We start from the raw sequence: 25,375 nt of genomic DNA on the forward strand, positions 1-25,375 counted from the left end.
TTGTGCATATATTTTTCTTCTTCTTTTTTTTTTTTTGCAGGGCAATGGGTGTGCATATATTTTTAATATGCTTACTACTTGCTGCCTCTCCCAGTAGAATGGAAGCTCCTTAATGTGAGAAAAGAATTATTAATAATGTATTTCTTGGGGGGACTCAGGAACCCGGTTCTAGCCTTTCCCCCTCAGTCCAGGAGACTTTGGCTAAATTCAGGGCCTAATTCTGTCTGGGCAATCCAAGGCCAGAGAATTGAGGGAACTAAGCCACACCTATCTGAATTCGCCTTTGCCCCTCAGGGGGTCTCCCATTAGACCCTGATGTCATCAAGGTATGCTCATTTTAGTATGGACCTCCCTCAAGTCACATCAGCCAATGGGATTGAATGATTCTAGCTAGTTAGCTTTGATCAGTGTGTAAGGAGCCAACTCCATCAAAAAAAGGAAAAAGACTGGACCACGAGGGGATTCCTCTCTTTTTCCCTGGACTCTCTTTTACTCTCCACATGCCCTCTCCTCTTGGCTCAATATGCTGGGTATGTAATTGTTTAGGCCTGTAAGCCTGTGACTAGTGGGGACGTTAGGGAGACACATGGTCAATTCTTCAGTAATGTGATATCAATTAATTAATGCTTGCTGCCAAAACTGGTGCAATAGCCATTAATATATAACTTAGTAATATTGTAGAAAGTCCAGCCTAGACCCCGTTAATTTAAATAACACAATTAGAGTAGGGACTGTTTGATTGTTGCATCCCCAACACCTGGCAGATTCAGTAGCAGGTTTTTAATGAATGCTTAATGATGGTAAAAGATGAAATGTCTTGCAAAATTGATATCACTAGTAAGTGACAGAAGTAAGATCCAAATCCAGGTTTTCTTACTCCACAGCTGATGCTTTTTCTACTGTACTATAGCTCCCTAGTCTTTGGCTTTCCTTTCTTTCTTTTCTTTTCTTTTCTTTTCTTTTCTTTTCTTTTTTTTTTTTTTTTGGTGAGGCAATTGGGGTTAAGGGTCACACAGCTAGTAAGTGTTAATTGTCTGAGGTCGGATTTGAACTCAGTTCCTCCTGACTCCAGGGCCGGTGCTCTATCCACTGCACCACCTAGCTGCCCCTCTTCTTTCTTTTATCCTTTACATTCAGCCTTGTCTCCAAATGTCCTTACTGCTCCCTCACAATATCTCTTGGTTCCATTTCTCCCTTTCCAGTCTGGATCTTTTTTTCTATCTTATATCACCAATAGAATGCAGAGTTGCTGATGGTAGGGACTGTTTTTCTTTATTTTCTTTTTGTCTTTCTATCCCCAGGATCTAGAACAGTGCTTGGTACATAGTAGGCATTTAATAAATACTTGTCTGATGCTTATCAGATTCAATTGAACCAACTTAGACCAACCATTCACTCATGTCTGAATTGCTAGAACAACCCCCTAGCAGACCTCATAGCTTTTATTGCCTTCTCCCACCCTCCAGATCACTAATTAAGGGAAATTTATTAACTATTATTTTCATCATTTTGTTTTTCTGTTCTAGAACCAGCCCCTGGCACAAAACCTTCCATAAAGCTGATGTTCAATAAATGTTTGTTTGTTTTTTAATTAAGCCTATAGTTCCCCATTGTCTTGCATCCCCACATCTTTCCCCATTGTCTTGCATCCCCACATCTCTGATTTTCAAAAATCCTTTATAATTTGTCCTCATACTATCTTATCTAAACCTATTTCTCACAACTGCCCAATGGATAGTCTTCAGATTCTTATTAGCTGTGTGACCCTGGTTAAGTCACTCAACCATTGTCTCCCTCAATTTCCTCATATGTAAAAATAGAGATAAAAATAGCTATCTCCCAGAGTAGTTGTGAGAATAAAATGAAATAGTGGCTATAAAGCACTTTTCAAACTTTAAGCACTACGTAAAATTTGTGATTGTTTTTATTTATATCATTATCACTATGCATTTTTTAAAGTATAAATTATTTGTGACTGATTAGCACATAGCAGCTTGTACTATCTGTGATTGGCAGTGATCTCTAACACAATCACTTCAAATATCTTCGCTGAAAAAAACCACTACACTTAAAAAAACCCAACCCAGTCTTTTTTGCGCGGTATGTTCATTTCCATATCCATACTTTGCTTTATAATCTGTCACCACCTGGAAGCCACCCCCTTCCTATCTATCCACTGAAATCCCATGTGTAATTCAAATCCTGCCTCTCCTATATATCAGTCACTAACTATTTGAGTCCCTGCTAACTTCCTCTCACTTCCCTAAAGTCCTGTTATGAATCAGTGTCAGAAGTTTAGCCCAGATTTTTTTCTGTTTCATATATTAGCATTGTTTTTCTGACTAGAGCATAATATTGTGAGAGCAGATAGATACCTTGTGGTATTTTTGCACATCCAGTAGAGCCAGGAGAGGTGCTGGGTACATTAGCGCTATATCAATTAAAAAATATTTGTTGAGCAGCTGGGTGGTGCAGTGGATAGAGTGCTGGGATTGGAGATAGGAAGACTCATCTTCCTGAGTTCAAATCTGGCCACAGAAACTTACTGGTGTGTGACCCTGGGCAAGTCACTTAACCCTGTTTGCTTCAGTTTCCTCATTTGTAAAGTGAGATGGAGAAGTAAATGGCAAACCACTCCAGTGTCCTTTTCAAGAAAACCTCAAATGAGGTCACGAAGAGTTGGACACAGCTGAAACACAATACTTAGTAAATGACAGTTGGTGATAATAACAAGTTTGGAAATTTGGGTGTGTGTTTCCATCTCTACCACTGACTTTTTTTTTTTTGGTGAGGCAATTGGGGTTAAGTGACTTGCCCAGGATCACACAGCTAGTAAGTGTTAAGTGTCTGAGGCCGGATTTGAACTCAGGTCCTCCTGAATCCAAGGCCAGTGCTCTATCCACTGTGCCACCTAGCTGCCCCTCTACCACTGACTTTTAAAGCTGTATTTGATCAATTAATCAACAAGCAACTTAGTATGAATTACATATGCCAGACGTTGAACTAAACTCTGGGGGTATGAAGAAAGGTCAAAACAGCCCCTGCCCTCAAAGAATTTAGATTTTAATGAGGGAGACAACATTTAGATAGAAGGCACAAAATAGATAAAGAGAGAGCAGATAAAACAAAAGCTCTAGCAACTGGGAGAGATCAAGATATTGGTCTCTCTCTGACTGTTTCTTAGCTTATGATAAGATCTCTCAATCCCATCAGAATTTTATAAAAATGAAAGCTAACCACTTTGGAACTCAAAGATGTTAAGGTCTTCATAGAGAGATATTTGCCCTTCTTTCTGTTTGCATTTTGAAAAACACACCACTCAGGACTATCTTCAGCCTTAAACTTTAATTAAGCAGCAACAATATACAAATGGGCTGCTAGCTGACACAGTGGAGATAGTGCCAGGCCTGGAGTCAGGAAGACCTGACTTTAAATCGAGCCTCAGACACTACCTGTATGACCCTGGGCAAGTGACTTTACCCTGTTTGCTTCAGTTTTCTCATTTGTAAAATGAGCTGGAGAAGGAAATGATGAACTCCAGTTATCTTTGGGTAGCTAAGTGATGCAACGGATAGAGTGCTGAGCCTGTAGTCAGGAAGACTCTTCTTCCTGAATTCAAATTTGGCTTCAGACACTTACTAGCAGTATGACCCTGGACAAGTCACTTAACCTTGCTTACCTCAGTTTCCTCATCTGGAAAATGAGCTGGAAATGAAAACCCCCTCTGATTCTTTGCCAAGAAAACCCCAAATAGAGTCATAAAGAGTCAGACGCAACTGAAACGACTGAACAACATCAATACAGTACAAAGAGAGCATTCTTATAAGTGACAGGGTAACACAAGCAATTAAGTAAGACATAATTTATGCCTTCACAAGTACAACCAAAATCTTTTGTTTCCCAGTCTGTTGTAGTCTTCAGAAGGCATACAAATGTGAAATATAGTGTTATTGGGTTCTGCCTGACAAATGTAGATATTTTTTATAACAGTTGTATAAAGAACCATCCTGAGTCAGCTAGTGGGGACAGTGGCAGTAAGGCGTATGTTGCTGACCCCAGCCTTCAGTTTTGTGTTGCTAGAGCACCCCAGAAATAGAGAATTCTTCCTGGAATCTTTTGATGCTTTCTTCACTCAAGTTTTCTCATAAATAAATTAGTAAGCATTCTCACTTAATCTTTTTGTTTTTTTTTAATCACTTGAGACCTGTGAGACGTTTCCTGTGAAATTAATTTGATCCAATAATTTACAGTGAAGTCCTCACAGTGAAGTCCCAGTGAAGTCCTCCTTGCCTTCTCTCACCTCTGGCCTTTGTTGACACTGACTTATTCTGCATATTTTGGCAAGTTAGAAATGAAAGATTTTCACAGTGACTTCCTGCAAGCAATTGGCATTCCTCTTGGGAACATAGCTCAAGCTAATTTCATTAGACCAGCAAGTAATTGAGCTCTTATCATTCCAGAACTGCCTAGAAATCTTATGTAGCCACGGTGGACTTGAGGCTGAAAAGAGAGATAAGTGCAATCGGACTGTGCATGATGTTGCTACTGATGACTGCAAACATCTCCTAGAGAACTTGAGTGAGTGACACTGTATAGCTTTCTCACAATGAAATATTTACAATCCTGGAGCCCGGGGGAGAATGGAAAGGATATTGATTCAACCACAGTTTTCTCATTGGCTTCCTAATGTCTGAATAGGTTGTTTGAACCCAAAGTAATACAAGACTATTTCATTGATTTTTAAATATGGCAAATTGCTTTCCATTTTGAAATGATAAAATGACTCTATTAGAATAAGTTCCTGCTGTTCATGCTGGGCTGGGTATTTTCTTCTTTAATAATCTAAAAGTTAACATCAACATAAGTAAGTATTACTCCTTATTTTTTCCTCCTCGGATTTCTTAATAGATGTTTGGATTTGTAGCATGACAGCAACAAGGCCACTGACTCACTGACCTTGAACAAGTTGCTTCTCTAAGATTCAGTTTCCTCATCTTTAGAATGAAAGGATTGGACTAGATAATCTCTAAAGTTCCTAATAGAAATACATTAAGGAACTGTTATCTCAGCAAGCAGAGAGTCCCATCGTGGAAACTCCCTCCACCAGTGTACTGCATAACCATTCTTTGATTTAGTAAATATATCCTAGGGAATAGCCTTTTGTGTTTTTCAAATAATTGCTATTGCTATATATCAGTTTTGGATAAGCATTTTTAAACTTATTAATATTATATATCAGTAGAGGATTGACCATGAGTCTCCCTGACTTCTCATGGTCTCAGGCCACATGGTAGATAAAACAGGGAGAGAGCTTCAGCCGGACATTTAGCACAAGCAGGAGAAAAACCCTAGAATATTCATGTTGTCTCCATCTCAAGGAGACCTAAGAGAACTCACAAGACCTATAACACCTACAGTGTCCTAAAAGAGAGAGTCAAGCCAAGAAACTCCCGACCTCTTTCCAGGATTTTTATCCTCTTTTGATAGAGGCAGATCATTATATCAAAGCTAATTGGTTAGCATCATTCAATTTCATTGGTTGACAGGATTTGAAGGTTGGTCTTCATTAAAGTGAACCCTACAGATGACATCAGGGTAAAATATGTAAAAGATCCTCCCTGAATGAACTTACTTAAGGCAGAGTCCTTTACCTAGATGAGGTTTGATCCCATCAGTCCTTCACAGTGCTAGGCAAGAGGCTGTCTCCATTTCTTTTGTTCTCTTGGGTTTGTCCCAAATAAGATGGATTTGCTGAAGTTTCCCAAGAACTGGATTTTCTGGAGTGTGTATGTGTAGGGGGAGGGATGCAGGGGGAGGGGGGAGATAGAGCAGAGAGAAATTGATCTCTGGATTTCCCCCCACACACACACACCAAGAAATCCATTATTTTTTTGTTTTGTTTTGTTTTGTTTTTAGTGAGGCAATTGGGGTTAAGTGACTTGCCCAGGGTCACACAGCTAGTAAGTGTGAAGTGTCTGAGGCCGGATTTGAACTCAGGTACTCCTGACTCCAGAAATCCATTATTAATAATTATTTTCTCACACTTCAAACCTGAGAAGTGACTTGACTAGGGTCTCTTAATTCTCAACATTTATTTAGTTAGTTACTTATTTTAATTATTCAATTTTATTTAACTTATTTGTTTAGGCTCTTTGGTACCAGCTTTATACTTGCATGCCAATATATGGTTATTTTCTAGATTGCTTGTTTCTTTTTTTCTTTTCTTTTCTTTTTTTTTTTTTTGATGGGCCACTGAGGGTTAAGTGATTTACCCAAGGTCACACAGTTAGTGTCAAGTGTCTGAGGCCGGAATTGAACTCAGGTCCTTCTGAATCCAGGGCCGGTGTTTTAGCCACTGCGTCACCTGACTGCCCCCAGATTGCTTGTTTCAATACTGTTTTTTCTTTAATCTACAAGGTGTGGAAGATGTTAATCTTTTGTAATTGCCCTCTTTGTCATATCCCTGTCAGTCACAAGCATCTGTAATTTTTCTCTAATTTTTCTTTAATTTAGCAGCAGCCCAAACTAAGGACCTCATGTTTTCATCTTCACTCTCAGAATATAAGTTTTTGTTCTTTTAGAGAGTAAGAGATGAAATCAAACATAATTCAAGATGATGAGGCTACATAGCAAAGAAAGTGTTGCAGAATGAGCAACACACATTCCAGAGTATATATCTTTATATAAATATGTATATGTAAATATATATAACTATGACTAATAAAATCTTCAGAAAATAAAGGCATATCAAACAATTAAGATGAGTTTGATATTATTTTGCTGAAGTTAATTTTCAGTTTCATTAAACTATAAATGTTGAAAGTTTGGTTTTAAATATAGTTGTCTTTTCGTGTTTTTCAAGATTTATGTTCCAACATCACATGTATAAAAAAATTTCAAGAAAAGAGGACATTGAATTATTAAAGAGAAACTGTACAGAGTACATAAAAATAAACTACCTTACTTGGTGACTAATAATAGGGAGAAAATGCTAGATTCTCTTTTTAAAATTCTTAGTATTGCTATTAGAAAAACTTTCCTTAAAAATGTTTTTGAAATCTAGATTTCTAGGTCCTCTACATTTATGGCATTGTTCATCTTTAGGAGCTGAGTTAGCCTTTTATATAAATAGTAACCTCTATTCAGAAACCATGATTCTCTATTCATATGTCAGTAAATGTAGTCTAAAGCTCACCTAAGAAAGAAAATGAAAAATCAGGAAACCACCATGTGCCTTTTTAAGAACTTTGATACTTTAAAAATTCATTATTTAAATTAGGCCACATGAAAAACAAATTAAGTCAGTAAGTACTCACTGAGCACTTCCCATGTGCTTTGTTCTGTATTGTGGGAGAATTATAAAGGAAAAAACAAAAGGCAGGAAACTTTTGACCTCAAAGCATACAATCCACGTGGGAATAATCACCATGCACACATGCAACAGCTAAAACATAAAGCAAACAACAGTCAGTACATGCAGCACACTACTGGAAAAATGAAATTAATTAAGAATGAAGAGATGGCAGAGACAGGCATTGATCCAAGGTTATAGTAGAGTGAATCCAGGATTCCTGGTAGAAGGGGGTTTTGAATGAGGTCATACAAATGGGTCGGTTGAACAGAGGAGAAAGTGAATTCTTAGTGAGGAGACAAGAGGGAGCAAAGGAAGCTATTAGCTAGTTGTTTATATGGAAGGTGGCAAGTGATTTGGCTTGGGGTTGTTGGAGAAGGGGAGGTGTTGAAGGGCTTTTGAAGAATAATAAAGTGATATGAGTTCAAAGAGGTGAGAGGGGCCAATTGAGGGAAGAGTAAGAATCACAGGTTTGGAATCCTAGATTTAAAATGATCAAAGGAGAAAGCCCATGTACGTTATATATTGAGCAGGAGAAGTATATGACGAAGATGGTGTTTGAAGAAAATTATTTAGGCATCTCTGTGGGATGGATTGGAATGGGAAGAGATTGGAAGCAAAGAGAAATTACCAAGAAGCTAATATAGCAATCCGGGTAGGAGGTAATAGAGAACTCACCTTAGGGGGCTGAGTGAAAACAAAAGCAAATCTAGGAGCAAAATCTGTCTAACTAATCCCTTTGGCTACAGCAAGAAAGGAGTCAGATGACCCCTAAATTTATGAGCTTTTGAGATCAGAAGGATGGGAGTTAATAGAGAAAATAAGGAGTATAAAAATTTGAAAGATGATGATCAACTTTGGAAACATTGGCAAGATAATTCACACGTAGATTTTTGTAGGCAACTATAAGTCAAGTAACAGGATGATTAATCAATAAACATCTATTAAGTGCCTGCTATGGGCCAGACACTATGCTAAAAGCAAGGGATATATTAAAAGAGGCCAAAGACAGTCCTGCACCCAAGGAGTTTACAATATAACAAGGGAGACCGCATGCAAACAAATATATACAAAACAAGCCATATACAGGATAAATTGGAAATAATTATCAGAGGGAAGGCACTAGAATTAAAAGGGTTTGGGAATAACAGAGAGGGGTCATAATAACAGAGAACACCATCTAAGGAAGCAGGAGACCTGAGTTCTTGTTCCCTTCCTCTGTTTCTTATTTGTACAATGTTGGGAAGCAAATTAAACTCTCATCTTTAAAAAAATCAATACTTGTCTAAACACTAAGATCTATGGTAGATTCTCTTTTGAAACCCCTTCCAGCACTAAGATCTATGATTTTTTTTTTTACCAGAATGAGGGTGAAATGATGAGGTTGAGAATAAAGACTCATTTGTATGTATGCACGTATATATGTCTTGTGTATTATGTATTAGGTAGTGTTGTCCTGCAGATTTAACTAGAAGTAACTAGAGAGAAAGTTAAATTTTAAAGGGAAGGAGGGTAGCACATACAGTTTCACATAAATTTAATTGAATAGTATTTAAACCCTTGTGACAGCTAATTTTTTTGACTAACCAGTTGTATTAAGACTCTTAATCTTTTTCACTGTTATTTTTTTCCTCTCATATTTTATCTTTAAATTCTCATTGTCTTAACAGATGCTCTTAAAATACCCTTAAGGATCTCAATTAGTGAAAAACAGCCAGCCAACTATGGTTCCGATGACTTTGAAACCGAAAACACAATATGTGCTTTAAATATCCGCAAACAGACAACATGGGATGATCTTTCAAAAGCAGTGAGTCAGGCTCTGACAAACCATTTCCAGGCAATCTCTTCTGATGGATGGAGAAGTCTGGAGGATTTGACACTTAATAACACTACTGAATCCAGCATCGGCCTAAATCTGAACAGCGTCCAATCCATCAAACTAGGTAGCTGAAGTCTTGCAAGAAGAAAAAAAAAAAGTTAAATTTGGAGCCTCCTTTGTATCTGTGGGGTGGGAAGTACAGTGTGTAATTTGTTGATTAAGCACATTCAGTGCCTGTTTAGGGCAGCTGCTGGCTCTGAGTAGTTTGAGCTTGTATGATAATGTCTGTTACATAAAGTAGCCTCTTCATATTAAAGATTTGGGTTTTTTGCCTCAAATGATACGTAAATACTAACACTTCTTGAGGATCTATAGCATATTTGCTTTTCTAGCTGATTGGAAAACAAGTGATCACATTATAGGTGCCATCTTATAAACTTGAGAATGAAATTTCAAAAGCTAGCTCCACTTCTAGATGTTGAGGAGGCTCCCAATAGAAGTACAGTTCTAGAAGTGGAATCAGGAAGACCTAGGTTCAAAAATCTGCCTCTGAGCACTTGTTTTGGATTGGCCATGTTCTTGTACAATCATTCACACACGAGACCGAGTGCTCTTCTGAGACCCTTACCTCTGGTTATTAACTCTAGCCACAATCATTTTGAGTTACGCCCCATCTGACTGAAGTTATGAGCCACCATTTTTAGTATCTCCCACCCAGCAGTGGTTGATGGGGCAGAAAATATATTGCTTTGCTCTAAGCACTATCCAAGACTTGAGGACTCCTCATTCAGTGAATAATGGGTTTTGAGTTGTCAGGAAGCTGAAGGAGCCAAACGGTGACAACAGTATCACCTAAAACCTCATTAAATGGGGACACCATTTGCCTGGCACTTAACATAGTTTAATTTTATATGACTGAGAATTTTATCATTAACCTGCCTTCAGATGTCAAATGGATTAATAAATTTAACTACATGGCAAATAAATAATAATAATAATAAATGATGATAATATAATACATTTTCCCATCAACATTTATTTTTTTTTCAACCAGGAAATATGTCATGGTCAACAGGCCAGATTTTGCCCCAATCACCATGGGATTTTATGAGGAAAAATAAAGCTGACCACATAACTGTGTTTTTGTCAGGTAAAGGCTCTTGCCACAAATGGAATGGTTGAAAAAATGTTTCCTGCATGACTATTTTTATAGCAATTTCTTAATAAATCAAAAAGCATTCATTAATTGCCAATTATGTACCAGGAACTGACTAGGGATACAAATACAAGAGTTAGATAGTCCCTGCTCTCTATAAGAAAGATTTTTAATCTGAATTTTTATATCTGACATGTTTCTTGTGGTTCTGCTATGGAAAGGGGGCATTTGACATATTTAGTCAAAAGAAAGTGGAAAGGAAAAGCTCATACTCTTGAGACCTTACATGATGCTTTACTCTTTAGTCTCTGCTTATAGTAAAACCTCTTTCATTTGGGGTAATTAGAAGTCCAATTGGACCTTGTGAAGAATGAATCATAGCACATATTCTTAGAAATGCCATTTGTTTTTACTTCCCAGTATATAACATGTTATAAAATAAGGCATACGTACATATACATATGTATATTAACTCAAGTTAATAACAATTGTAAATATACTACTTTACAGTATTATTCACAAGTTAATTTTTTAAATGTAATTTACAAAAATATACTACAGTCATTTGCTTTTGTCTGTCTAAGGTACATGGCACATAGTAGGTATTTGATAACTGTTGATTGCTAAGTGTATTAGTATTAATTACTAGACTCTAAGAAGTGAAAGCATACTGATAAAATCATTAATTTCTTGAGCCTTAATGAAGCTCCTCATTTCAGAGTGGATTCCTCACTAAGACCTTAAATAGTCAAATAATCAGAAATAAATTTCAGATTCATTGTAAATTTCAGAGTTCTACTTTGTGAAATTTTAATATATTTCTAAAATTAAAATTATAGAAATGAACAAATATTCTCTAAGATTTTTCTCAGGTGAAACAAGATTGGTACTTACTTCAGGTCCTTATATTAAAGAAGTAGAAATACCATTGTGAAAACCACAAAGAAAATTAGTGCTGAGCTCCCCATGTGTGGGGCAGATCCTGAACTCAGACCTCCTGGTGGGGCAGCATTGTTTGTTATGAAATTGGCATTATGTGATATAAGGAGACTAGGTATAGCACTATAGAGTGGATGCTAGACTTTGAATTAGGGTGACTTGAATTCAAATCTGACCTCAGAAACTTATTGTTTGTCCTTCATTCTCAAAAAGGACCATGACATCAGGAGGTGGTATCATGACTTGCAGTAAATTGGATTTAAGTGAGGGAGGACTGTGCAAAATCACCACCAGCCTCACTCTCTCCTCCGGAGCCACCTGAGTCCAATGGCAAGATATGCATTAGGACAACTGGACATAGCCCCAGATGTTTTAGGCAATTGGGGTTAAGTAATTTGCCCCAGGGTCACACAGGTAGTAAGTGTCAAGTGTCTGAGGTCACATTTGAACTCAGGTCCTCCTGACTCTAGGACCAGTGTTCTATCCACCACACCAACCTAGCTGCCTCCCTCAGAAACTTCCTGGCTGTGGGATCCTGGACAAGTAAATTACCCTCTTTCTCTCAGTTTCCCTACCCTATAAAATGGGGTTAATAGTAGCACCTACATGGGCAGCTAGGTGGCACAGTGGATAAAACACTGACCCTGGATTCTGGAGGACCTGAGTTCAAATCCGACCTCTGACACTTGACACTTACTAGCTGTGTGACCCTGGGCAAGTCACTTCACCCTTATTGCCCTGAGAAAAAAGACAATAGTAGCATCTACATCATATGAAAAGGATGTATGTAAAGCACTTTGCTGTGTTATGATGATGAAATTCTTGTATATTATAGACAGATAGCTAGATAGATGATAATTGGGTACCACTTTTGTCATTGGGAAACATTTAAAGTCTTTTGTGCTTCACTCATTAATATTTTTTTTATATCAAGAAAGAACTGATATCCCTGCTAATGCATTATTTTCCATAGGACCTCAAGAAGGCTGCCTCAGCAGTGTGACTTATGCATCCATGATCCCTCTCCAGATGCTACAGAACTACCTCCGACTGGTAGGTGTGCTCCACAATGTCATGTACCTAGTTCCTGTACTCAGAATCTGCTACATGGTGTTACAATGTTGAAGAGGCTACTTGGCATCAAAGAAAACATGTTGGAGTCATACAGCCTGGTGTTGAATTCCAGTACTGACATTTAGTGGCTATGTGATCTAAGGCAAGCCACTTCATGGCTCAGAGCTTCAGTTTCCTGATGTGTAAAATGGACATGCTGATACTTGGATGGCCAACCTCACGGGCTTATTTTAAAGGAAGTGCATGATAAACTTGAAAGTGTTGCAGAAATGGGAATTATTATTTTTATACTGTTGTTGCATGGTCAGTCAATAAACATTAAGTGTCTACTATGTGCTAGGCTCTGTGCTAAGCACTAGGGACAGAGAGAAAGGCAAAAGGCAGTTCTTGCCTCATACTCTGACCAGGGAGATAACATGAAGACAGCTATCTATGAACAGGGTCAATTGGAAGTGATCCACAGAAGCAAGGCACTGGAACTGAGAAGAATCAGGAAAGGCTTCCTGTAGAAGCTCTGGCAATAGCACTTTATTTACTGTGCCACTCTACCTCTATATCAAGTGTACATGTAGGACAAAGAAATAGATTGGAACAAAAATTACTTAACAAAGTGATTGTTGTTAATCATTTCAGTTGTGCTTGACTCTTTATGATCCCATTTGGAATTATCTTGGTGGAGATACTGGAGTGTTTGGCCATTTTCCTCTCCAGCTCATTTTACAGATGAGGACACTGAGGCAAACAGGGTTAAGTAAGTTGCTAGTAAGTCACTTAACTTGGGGAGATGAATCTTTCTGACTCCAGGCCCAGAACTCTATCCACTGAACCACCGGCTGCTTCAAAGAGTGATGCATTAGTTATATTCATTGTAAAGCATTTAATTGACATTTTGGTTTTGCCTTTTTAGAATTTAGAAGAGCCTTGGGGATATTATTAGTAGTGCTGTAACTAGAAATGCTGGTACCTGTGGCAAATGAAGTTGAGAGGGAGGGGAGGTGTGAAGTGGCAAAAGGTGAGAGAATCTACCATTATGTGGCTAGCAAGGTTTGTTCTTATCTTTGAATGCCCATAATTCAAAGGCCTAGACTACCAAGGCAGAAACTTCCTTCCCATGTCACCACTCCACAGTGGCCAGTCACATTGGTTTGCTTTGTGATTGCTTAATAAATCACAAACTTCTTGAAGACACAGATCATTCGGTGTTTGTCTTAGTATCTCAGGAACCTAGAATAGTGCCTGGCATAGATAGATACTAAATAAATGTTTGCTGGATGAAATGGAATTCTCAGAAGCAGATGTGGCTTTCGCTTTTTCAGATGTAAGGCACTCTGCTTGTTTGTTTCTTAAACTCTAATTGTCCCAATATTTTTTATTGGAGAATTTTACATGAATCCATTGTATTTTTCTGTGTGTAGATTTCAAGTAATGAAAAAATTAGTTCTTTAAAATGGAATGTCAGACACGTTTGGAAGAAATTACAAGCTATGAAAAATGAGAGTTTAGAGTTATCTCACTTTTATTGGCTTTGTAAAACCCATTTTCTATGATTTTTTTCAAGCGTATTTGGTCATCAAAACACAACCTAAATCTACTTCTTGAACAGAAAAAATCCCAAGAGAGGAGTCAAGATTTTGTTCAAAAATACTTGGAATCTTGAAACATTGTGAACATAAAATCCAAAATAGTTGCAAATGTGTTATGTTCTCTAATAGCATCTATTCAAAAGAAAGCCATTAATTGGAGCAGAAGAGGGAAAACAAAACCAAAGAGAGCATAGTGTTGGTGTCAACCTGTTCCTTTTATTCCAGAAGCCATTTGACACAAAAACCGGTTGAAATGTAATAAAGTGTTCATGAATATACTCTAAAGATATCCAAATAAAAGTAATCAGTACAGATCATGACAATGAATCCAGCCATATCGCTCAGAGTAAATGGAAAACACATGCAGTGTGTTACAGACATATAAGCATGTCATCACATAGATGATGGGACAACTAAACAATGGTAATTCAGGGGTTTTTTTTGATGTGACCATTTGTATAGAGATATGTCAATTTTGGGATTCAGTTAAGGCATGCAAATGCTTAATCATAAGATTCCCCCTGCTGGCAGCATGAACTGTTTGTATTCTGTCTGTCCAGTAAATCAACTCTTCGGAAATTATGTGGTAATTGTAGATCTGTTCCCTGGTCAGAGAAATGGAATTGAGGACCATTTTTGATTCAGGAAAGTGACTGCCCATCAGTAATTTGAAGGCTCTGTCAGGTCTTGAATACTGTCCAACATACATACATACATATGTTTGATAAAAGAGAAGGTGCCATTCTGTACAACAATTGCACTGAATTGAAGAGAGTGTCTGATAATAACTTGTATGACTTAGTGAGTGTTCTTAAAGTGTACAGCCTTTATGTAAACACAAAGGGCTTGCTGTTTCTCAATGACCCTTTTATTGAAAATCTGAATTGAATGTTGCCTGCCCGCAATACCAGCCAACCTACAATCTGAGAACAAATGAGGTGTTGAAATTGAAGACATCTTATCTCTGAGATTGGGTGCCTTGCTGTTATATCATTCCAGCATCAATCTTCAGACTCTGAAAGCACTGTGACAGGATGGCGATAATGAATGGAACACTCTTGTTTTCTGTACTGAGACACCCTTATCAATTCAGATAAAGAGGAACCAAGATAAACTAAGCAATATATTTGTAAATCTCAGGGGTAAGCTATTTAGCAAGTCTTGGAAACCTGTCTCTGATTTCACTTGTTGACATTATTTTCACTATGTCTGCCTCATACTTGCCTGACACCAAAGTAGAATTCCTTATCATAACTTGGAATTAATTCAGCAAGCATCTGTTCAGCACCTGAAAAAGACATTGGACTGAACCAGGACTCACATTTTGCTCTTAGAAATAGGGTAGAGAAGGAAAAATGAGGCACTCTCTACTTTTCTTTGTATCTTTATCCATAGCTAAAGACCATAAAGGGCCAATATTGCTCATAAAATGGATACATGTATATAACACAAAATGTTTCATTTAATTACACACACACACACTACCAACGTGACATTTTCATAAGTGGTCTTCCATTAATTTCTCAACAGGTTGAGCAATATCATAATGTTATCTTTCATGGCCCAGAAGGAAGCTTGCAAGACTACATAGCACATCAGATTGCACTCTGCATGCAGGTAATGACATTTCGCATAGCCACATCTTCCTTTGGAAATTAGAGGGTTTATGACTTTAGTGAAACTTGATTTGTTTTTTTTTTGTTCTTTAATGTAGCAAAAACAAACAGCTGCAGGATTCACCTGTGAAATAGTGAGAGCTGAAGTGGATGCTGATTTCTCTAAGCATCAGCTAGGAGAATTATTCATCAGTAGTGGTAAGAGCATTTCAGTAGATTTCAGTGTTTGGGGAGGTTTTATTAATGACTGATTAGAGACAAACTCTCTGTAGCCCCAGAAGATTTTAATAAAATTTTTTAGCTATTCAGAGGCTTTTGAGAGGAAGATAACTGTGTCAAGTGAACTCTTTAAGAAAAATGACAGACCAAATCTGTGTCAGTATAATTTTGTTTGCCAGTTAGAAGCCTATTTTCCTTTTCTTTATTTTTGGCCTTCTCAAATCTTGTTGGTTAATCTTATCCAGGTTTGGGTGACAGGTTTTCCCATGGCATTTCCATCCCATTGAAATAAGTTACATTATTTGTCTTATTTGATAAATAACTCTATAATATATGTAAGGCAAGTATATGAACCCCATTTTGAAACTGAAGAAACTAAGGCTCCAGTGGGTTTAGACTTCCTCAAAGACAAATAGTTATTAAGTAACCAAGCTAGAATTCAAACCCAACGTCTTTCTGCTTCTAAACCAGTGTTTTTTCCCCTGCATAATGTTGCCTCTTATGTTCAGTCACTCTGAATACTATTTTTATAATAATACTATTGTATTTGGCTTCAGAAGTAGGCTATTTATTTGAAATTTGAACTTGGATTCCTTTCTTCTTAGTCCCTTAATTCTTTTATTTAGCAGATAGGTTTCTTGGATGATTAAAGTATTTGAAAAGCTGTCATAGCAAACACACTTAATATTAACATCTAACAGTTCTATAGATGAGAGCTTTTTTAAGGCATAAAGTATTGGGATGTAGGTATTCTCTGGGACAAATATACCAAATACCCTCGCTTCATTCTGCTACTGACTTATTACCTTCTGTATCCTTTTTCTCTTAATGAGTTCTTAGTAAATATGAGCTAACATTATCTCAGAAATTCCTTAAAATCTCTCATAAATTAAGTTAGCCCCAAGCTCCTACCCTGATAAGGCTGAGGAAACTCGTTTTCCCATAACTCAAACTCTAATTGCAAATGTCTAGGCTTAAACAAATGTATCAATTAGCAAACATTTATGAAACACTTACATACAAGACAGTGTGCTAAGTGCTGGGGATATAAAGAAAAAGCAATAGTAGATATTTTTAAATAGTATTTTTTTCCAATTACATATAAAGACAATTTTTAACATTCTTTTTTTTTATTAGTGAGGCAATTGGGATGAAGTGACTTGCCCAGGGTCACACAGCTAGTAAGTGTTAAGTGTCTGAGGCAGGATTTGAACTCAGGTACTCCTGACTCCAGGGCCCGTGCTCTATCCACTGCGCCACCTCGCTGCCCCTTAACATTCTTTTAAAAAAAATTTTGAGTTCCAAATTTTCTCCCTCTTTTCCTCACTGTCCTCCTCTGTAACATGGTAAGCAGTGTGAAATAGGTTACATATGTGCAATCATGTAAAATATATTTCCATGTTAGTCATCCTGTGAAAGAAAAAACAGACCAAAAGAAAAAAATATATATACTTTGACCTGCATTCTGACTCCACAGTTCTTTCTCTGGATGTGGAAAGCATTTTCCATCATGAGTTCTTTGAAATTGTCTTAGATCATTGTATTGCTGGAAAGAGCTAAGTCATTCATAGTAGATCATCACACAATATTGCTGTTACTGTGTACAATGTTGTTTTGGTTCTGCTCACATCACTTTGTACCTGTTCATGTAAGTCTTTCTAGGTTTTTCTGAAATCATCCTGCTCATCATTTCTTACAGCATAGTAGTATACTATTACATTTATATACCACAATTTGTTCAATCATTCCCCAGTTGATGGGCATCCCCTCAATTTCCAATTCTTTGCCACCAATAAAAGAGCAGTTATAAATCTTTTTTTTTTATATGCAGGTTCTTTCCCCTTTTTTATGAACTCTTTGCAATAAAACCTAGTAGTGGTATGGCTGGGTCAAAAGGTATGCACAGTTTGATTGCAACGATGCCATGCTAATGATAATAATGCAAAGGCAGAAATAAATATTGAAATAATTTAACACTTGTGAGAAAAGTCACAGCCAGAGTCATCTTTGTGCTTTGGAAAAGTAGATGAAAGAAGCTGCTGACGAGAATTCTCTCACCATTGGCTATAACTGCTGACTCCTCCAAAATATTGGCACCAAAATCAGATAATTCATTCTGTTTAAAATATAAGTAACTCATGTCTTCTAAAAATGTCATTATACTCAGTTTTGCTTAGAATTGTCAGTTAACTGCAACATCTCTCCTAAGAATACAAGACTTAGGTTTGTTTGGGTTTGGATAGATGTTAATATGTCTTGGTTTCCCTCAGAAATTTTCCTCAGACTGTGTTCTCCATAAAAATGTCTTCCTCCCCTAAAGAACAGAAATTAACCCAGTTCAGTTCTCATCAGAAATGAAAATCAGTTACATTCACTGTCTTCGAAATGATTCTTCAGACTCTTTCAAGGATGACAGGAACCTTTCTAAGTCCCTAATAGACTCATTCTCCAGTGTCAGTTAACTGTCATTCTCTCACAAACCCTTTCTCCTAGAGTTAACTGTTCAGATCTTTCACATATTCTTTCTTCATGACAATTAACTGTCTAGGTCTCTTCAGGAACTAATTTCTTTTCTCTCTCAGTGACACATACAGATCCCCTCAAAGATGACAGATAATTGTCAGTCCCTGGATTCCATATTTTTTTGAGGTACAGTTAAAAAAGAATCCAGTATCTCTGTGAGAACGGCTATTTGCTTTGGGGTTATACTGGTTGGTTTGTTTGTTTAAGTAAGGCATTTGAGGTTAAGTGACTTGCCCAGGGTCACACAGCTAGTATGTGTTAAGTGTCTGAGGCCGGATTTGAACTCAGGTACTCCTGACTCCAAGGCCGGTGCTTTATCCACTGCGCCACCTAGCTGCCCCGGGGTTATACTGTTTTGACTGGTGGTACAGTAAGAGAATAAAATTCTCAATTATTTTTTAAAAATAAGTTTAAATTCCTAAATGGGAAACATATGCCTTTATATTTCTGATACTTTTTAAGGAAAATGCATAACATTATACTTGGCTAGTACATTTCAAGTAGATAGACCAGTAAATCACAGTCCAAGTTGAAAAGGACTTCAGACAATAGTCTGAACTGATATCTGAATAAGAATCCCAAACTCTAACATTCACAATGAATGTCCATCAAACCTTTGCTCAAAGAACTCCAGTAAGGAGGAGCCAACTCTGCTTAGATTACTACTTGGATTATTGGTTATATTATGTTCTGTTTGATTTTTTTCTTAAACTTGCCTCTTTGCAATATCCATCCATTGCTCCTAATTCTGCTCTCTGGGGCCAAGTACAACCTACTAATGATCCTTCATTTAAAGTCCTTCCAATACTTTAAGATGCCATCATTTGTCCATTTAAGTCTTCTATTCCGTAGGCTAAACATACCCAATGACTTCAAACTGTCTTCTTATGCTTAATCTCGAGGCCCTTTAACATCCTGATCACCCTCCTTCTGGATGCCTACCAGTTTATGCACCTTTCCCACAATGAATCTTATAAATGAATCTTTTTTTTTTTTTTTTTTAGTGAGGCAATTGGGGTTAAGTGACTTGCCCAGGGTCACACAGCTAGTAAGTGTTAAGTGTCTGAGGCCGGATTTGAACCCAGGTACTCCTGACTCCAGGGCCAGTGCTCTATCCACTGCGCCACCTAGCTGCCCTATAAATGAATCTTAAAAACCCTCCTCATCTCTCAACCTAGCACAACACTTTGTCTTCCATCCTTGTATATATCCCATCACAGCTAACTTTTCACCAGTTTATGCTAATGCCAGTTGGAATTGATTGTCTGCATATAATAAATGTTAACTTCACCTGGAGGTTCAAAAAGTCCAAGTAAGCTTAGCAGAAATAGGCAAACACCCTATTTCAAGTGGAAGCTTGGTTTTCCATAGATAATTAAATTTGATAGTCCCTCAACTACCACTGAACCAATACTCTTTAGCAAAATTTGGCAGTCTTTTTTCCATGATCTAACCACTTTTTCTATTATTTTTACACTTGCCATCCCTTACTAAGGAGTCAGCTTTTATTCTATATGTCTTTCCCTAGTTCCTACCAAGTTAGGCCTTCCCTAACCTCTTCTAGTAATTTAACAGCATAAGCAAAAATGATACTATATGTTTTTCTTTTTAAATAGTATTTTATGTTTTCCAATTACATATAAAAGACATTCATTTAGGAAACATTTTGAGTTCCAAATTTTCTCTCTCCCTTCCTCACCTTCCCCTTCCCTGAGATGGTAAGCAATGTGATATAGGTTAAAGATGTGCAATCATGTAAAATATATTTCCATATTAGTCATATTGTGAATGAAGAAACAGAACAAAAAAACTTTAAAAAAAGAAAGTAAAAATAGTGTGATTCAGCCAGTTGAATGGGGATGTTCACTGAACTGGTTCACTGATATATAAATCTTGAAAAGACACTTCAGGTGGGCAATTTTTAATGAGATCATAAATCTAGAGTTAAAAGGAAACAGCAATATGGTTTTACAGATGTGGAAATTGAGGCCCAAAGAGATTAAGTAACTTGCCCAAGGTCACACAGACAGTAAATAAAAGAGACAGGATTATTACTCAGTTTTTCGGATTCAGAATTTCAATGCTATTTCTTCTGCAACATTCTCCCTCCTCTGGATAAGATGAAGAGAGAAACTTAAAAATGATATAGTACTGCCATCAATCTTAAGTTGCTTCTTTAAAGCAGACCCTATCTTTTTAACACCAGTACTGTTTGCATGATTCTATTTGGCTACTAATCATGGTCCATTATAGTTAGCCTAAGAATCAAAATGCAAAAGACCCAGAGGTAATTGGAGTATGGTGTGACCAGTGATAACTTTCTGCATAAGAAGTAATATAAAAGATAGGACCCAAAAAATTTATGATTGGAAAAGGAGGTTGATCATGTCTTGATAATTTTCAATAAGAAATAGACTACCCTAGTCATATATTGGTAGCTCCATGTACAATTGAAAAGGCCACGTGGCAAGAGTCACATTGTTGAGATGGAATACATAAATCCATGGTGAAATGCCCTATTGGAAGGAGTTCTCATGTTAATGGGGTTGTTTTTGTTGTTGTATTCCCAGAATCCGGTTTAGTGCTTGGCATACAGTAGGCATTCAATAAATGCTTGTTGAATGATGAGATCATAGATCCATTCTCCTATTAAATCATAGAGAAAGAGTCTAAAGCCTCTAAGGCCCTTTTCAGCTCTCTAGCTATTATTCTATGAACTTGAGAAAAATTGTTGAGTAAGACAAAACAATATACAAATTACTTTAATTGTATTTTTGAGGGAGTTAACTGGGCAGAGTTTGCTGGAGTGTCTATGTAACAAGCTAGGTTTTAAAGGATTCAATGGATAATTTTTGTAAAGAGAATGGAAGAAAAGACTTTTCAGAAAAAGAACTGGCTGATGGTGTTCTAGAGACAGTAAGCCTGACTAGAGTAGAAGGACCATATGGAAGGATACCGAGAAATAATATTGGGGAAGTCTGGGAGGAATAATCATAAGAGCATAGAGTTAGAACTGGAAAGGCCCTTGGAGGCCACATAGTTCAGCTCTCCTCTTTTTAGAGATAAAGAACTGAGATCCAAAGAGGTTAAATCCCCTGTCCAAGGTCACACAGCCAGTTAAATAGCAGAGCTGGGTTTCTGATTCCACATCTAATGTTCTTTCCAACAAAGCATGCTGCCTCTCATGGAAAAACTGATGGAAAGCCTTGAGGCCTGTGTAGACCTACATATATTTGATTTAGTGATTTCTGTTTCCTTCCCCTTCCTTCAAGAGTAACAATGAAAAAAATCCCCAATCTATAACTTCATTATTTGTGCAGTAAAATTATATATTTTACACACAAGAATAAGAGGCAGGTATGTTTTCATTAATAATAAAGAATGTGGGGCAGGTAGGTGGCACAATGAATAGAGCACCAGCCCTGGATTCAGGAGGACCTGGGTTCAAATCCGGCCTCAGACCCTTGACACTTACTAGCTGTGTGACCCTGGGCAAGTCACTTAACCCCAATTGCCTCACCAAAAAAAAAAAAAGAAAAAAAAAGAATAAAGAATGTTTTTTATAAATCCTTAAGGTTTGTGAAGCTCTTTACATATATTAATCTCACCCGAACTTCACAGCAATCCTGTACGGCACGTACTACTGTCATCCCCTTTTTACAAGTTAAGAAACAGGTTGATGGAGGTTAAGTGACTTGCTCAGAATCATATAACTGATAAATGTTAAAGACATGATTTGAACTCTGGCCTTTCATAACTCCAAGTCCACGATTCTATGCACCATGCTACCTATATTTATTTCAGTAATACAAGTGCCAAACATCGCCATTCTTTTAACTGCAGAGCAAAGAAAGTTTCACAGAAACTGAGAGTGATGAAAGGACAGACTGGAATTTTAGGGACTATAAATTTTAATTGAGGCTCTAGCACAGACTTCATGAGATTCTCAATATACCTTCTTTTACCTTCTTACACTGAAAGGAAAAGGGAATAAATTGGTAAAGTACTTCCAAGGGCTGTGAGACACAGGAATGGATCATTGACTCCCTTGCTTTATTAAGTGATCCAGAAGAGTAGGTGTCAGGTACTCATTGCTGTTAGGGGACCCACTCTGAAGCAATGATGAAGTATCCAGAATGGTAGCAGGGAAGTTGAAAGAAATAAAGGGCAAGAAAACAAATGCTAAAGGCTGGAGTCTTAGGAGTATTGCAAGTCAGTTAAATTTGAGGGACTATTCAGTGGAAGCTGAGTTCAAAACTGATAAGAGAATTGGAATTGCCTTCTCCCTCCTAGATCCTCTTAAACATAAGCTCAAAGGGTAGGGTAGCACCATGTTAAGAAATAATGTCAGCCTGGTAATAAAAATTAATTTCTTAAGGCTGTGCAATGACAATGAAATAATAGTAATAATAATAAATAGGTAGAATTATCTATTAGGTTTGGAGCTTTAAAATTGGCAAACTGCTATACATGTTATTTCCTTTGATCCCCACAACTCTGTGAAATAGGTACTTTTATTATCTCCATTATTATCTATTATTATCTCCATTTTTACAGATGAGGAAAGTGAAGTAAAGTAATGTGCTCAGGACCAATAGCTAGTTAATGTCTGAGACAGAATTTGAACTCAGGACAGGCTTTTTAAGGTCTTGGTGAGAAATGGGGACAACAGATTTCCTAGCCTACAGTAACAGAGACAGGAAAATTTCATTGGGTTGCTCCATTTTAATTTTCTCCCCACTATTGTTACAACTAATCAAATCCTATGGTGAGCAAGAGCCCTGATTAAGTTTCAATCAGTCATCAAACAGCAAGCATTTATTATGTGGCTGTTCTGTGACAGACAGTATAGTAGGTATCAGGGATACAAAAACAAAATTAGAATTTCCTTTCCTCAAAGAGCTTACATTCTCTTAGGGAAGGTAGTATGTATGAATATACCCTTCAGGATTATACAAAACAAATCCATGATAATTTGGGGTGGAGGGAATCCTATCTATTTGGATGGATCAGAAACGGATTTCACGTAGAAGGGTGGCATTTGAACAGCATCTTAAGGAGGAAAAAAAAGAATCCTAGTGTAATTTTCCCCAAAATCTGCACTAATTATTGTGCTTAGCACAGTACTTGGCACATAGTGGTCACTTCATAAATATTGATTGATTTCTCTAAAGTCAATTCATTTGGCTGCATCATGTATTGGTTCGTGGAGGTTCCTCCCCTTCCTGTGATCTTGTGATTCGATAGGTACCTACTAAATATTCTCTTCTACTAATTAACTGCTGGCTTATGATCAGCAAAATGCTTGGCACCCAGTATGCACTTAGTAAATGCTAGTTGACATGATGGATCCTAAACTTTACTTCCCCATCAGGTCTATTTATTGGCAGGAAGTGGTATATAGAAAGGTGAAACACAGAGAATCAGACAGGAACTCCTTTTCATTTTGGTCTTAAATTGCACTTCAGAGGAAGAACTAGTCCAGTCTCACTTAGCCATCGTAATGTTTAACAATACTTGGAAGTGTGAATACAAATGAGTATTTTTGAAATCTATTTATATAAGAAACATCTGGGCTTTACTCAGTTCATCTAAAGAGAAGGCCTTAGGCATGAAAAGAGGTAGTGGAAAGGAATGAGTTAAGTAAGGAAGAAAGGAGAAAGGAAGAGCCTAGGAGAAAGGGGGAAAAACAGCTAGTAACAGTATTTCAGGAATCCAATTCAACAAACATTGTATCTATTATATTAAATATACTGGGGACACAGACAAAAATGACATAATGCCTTCTCTCAAGGATCTTATTTTTAATGGTCATAGGGATAACTATACATGGATTTGAAGGGAACAGCCCTAGTAGTAGCTAAGGAGAACAGGGAAGACAGCATGAAATTGATAGGAATCTCAGCTGAGTTTTGGAGAAAGACATGGACTGACAGGTAGATATGAGGAGGAAATATGTTCCAGGTATTGGGGACAGCTTGTAGGAATGCAAGCATGCTGGGATCTTAGCATCTGAAATGAGAACCCCTTGAGGCTTGTCTCTCTGCTTCGCTGGGTAAGGAAAAGAAATATTGTACTATTTCTTAACCTAAAATGAATAGAGTGAAAATTTGAGAAAAGGAGGAGAAATATCTAAAAATGGAAAAGGTAAATTTTAAGAAAATGTAAAACAGACAGCATTTAAGCTAATGAGATTCAGTTTTTAAAAATATGTCTAGTTTTTCATATTGCCATTGTCTGGAGATAATCATATGGCTCTGTCATTTTGGGTAAGATGCTAGCATGATGGAGTTGAGTCAAATTTCTACCCAAGGCTAAGTAAGGAATTAGGTTAGTAGGACATTTTTAAAAAATCAAATGTAACAGTGAATGAAATTCAAATTTGAAATTCAAATACAACAGTAAATTATAAAGGGGCAGTGAGGTGACGCAGCAGACAGAGTGCTGGGAATCAGGAAGACCTGAATTCAAATGTGACCTCAGACACTAGTTATGTGACCCTGGGCAAGTCACTTAACCTCTGTTAGCCTTAATCCACTGGAAAAGGAAATGGAAAACCATTCCAGCATCTTTGTCCAAAAATCCCCATGGACAGAAAGAATGGTACATGGGATCAGAAAGAGTCCAATATACCTAAATACCTGAACAACAGCAAGAGGTAAATGATAACTTTATTTTGTTAAAACGCTAATTATGTGCATGCTATAAGGGGCAGCTAGGTGGTGTAGTGGAGAAAGCACAGGCCCTGGATTCACAAGGACCTGAGTTCATATTCGGCCCCAGACACTTGACATTCACTAGCTGTGTGACCCTGGGCAAGTCACTTAACCCTCATTGCCCCGCCCCCCCCAAAATAGTTGACATTCTTAACATCCTAAATTCAATCACTCCATTTCTGGAATGTGTTTAAAAAAAAGTCTGCTCCCCCAGGGCTAGTGGAGCTTTGGATGGACACCCCAGAAAAAAGGGGGGTGGAGTTTCTCTTCAACTATAAGTGTGCTATCATTAGTACTTTTAAAGTTGCCCACCAAGCCAATAAAAGTGGTTTTTGAAATCTCAAGATGTAAATTATTAGGGAAATGTCATAAAGAA

The 25,375-nt window shown here is 37.3% G+C and overlaps 1 protein-coding gene across 5 annotated transcripts in view; it reads left to right on the forward strand.

Moving 5' to 3' along the window:
- CTTNBP2 (cortactin binding protein 2) overlaps positions 1 to 25,375 on the forward strand; it is a 211,271-nt gene that overhangs the window by 126,784 nt on the left and 59,112 nt on the right. For all 5 annotated transcript variants that reach the window (XM_043966829.1, XM_043966830.1, XM_043966831.1 and 2 more), the window contains 6 exons: positions 4,461 to 4,578; positions 9,022 to 9,297; positions 10,228 to 10,323; positions 12,242 to 12,321; positions 15,456 to 15,542; positions 15,640 to 15,739. In XM_043966829.1, the coding sequence (XP_043822764.1) occupies positions 4,461 to 4,578; positions 9,022 to 9,297; positions 10,228 to 10,323; positions 12,242 to 12,321; positions 15,456 to 15,542; positions 15,640 to 15,739 (757 nt within the window). The remainder of the gene's footprint in view (positions 1 to 4,460; positions 4,579 to 9,021; positions 9,298 to 10,227; positions 10,324 to 12,241; positions 12,322 to 15,455; positions 15,543 to 15,639; positions 15,740 to 25,375) is intronic.

The sequence above is a fragment of the Dromiciops gliroides genome, chromosome 5, assembly GCF_019393635.1.
Source record: "Dromiciops gliroides isolate mDroGli1 chromosome 5, mDroGli1.pri, whole genome shotgun sequence".
Lineage (NCBI taxonomy): Eukaryota > Metazoa > Chordata > Mammalia > Microbiotheria > Microbiotheriidae > Dromiciops > Dromiciops gliroides.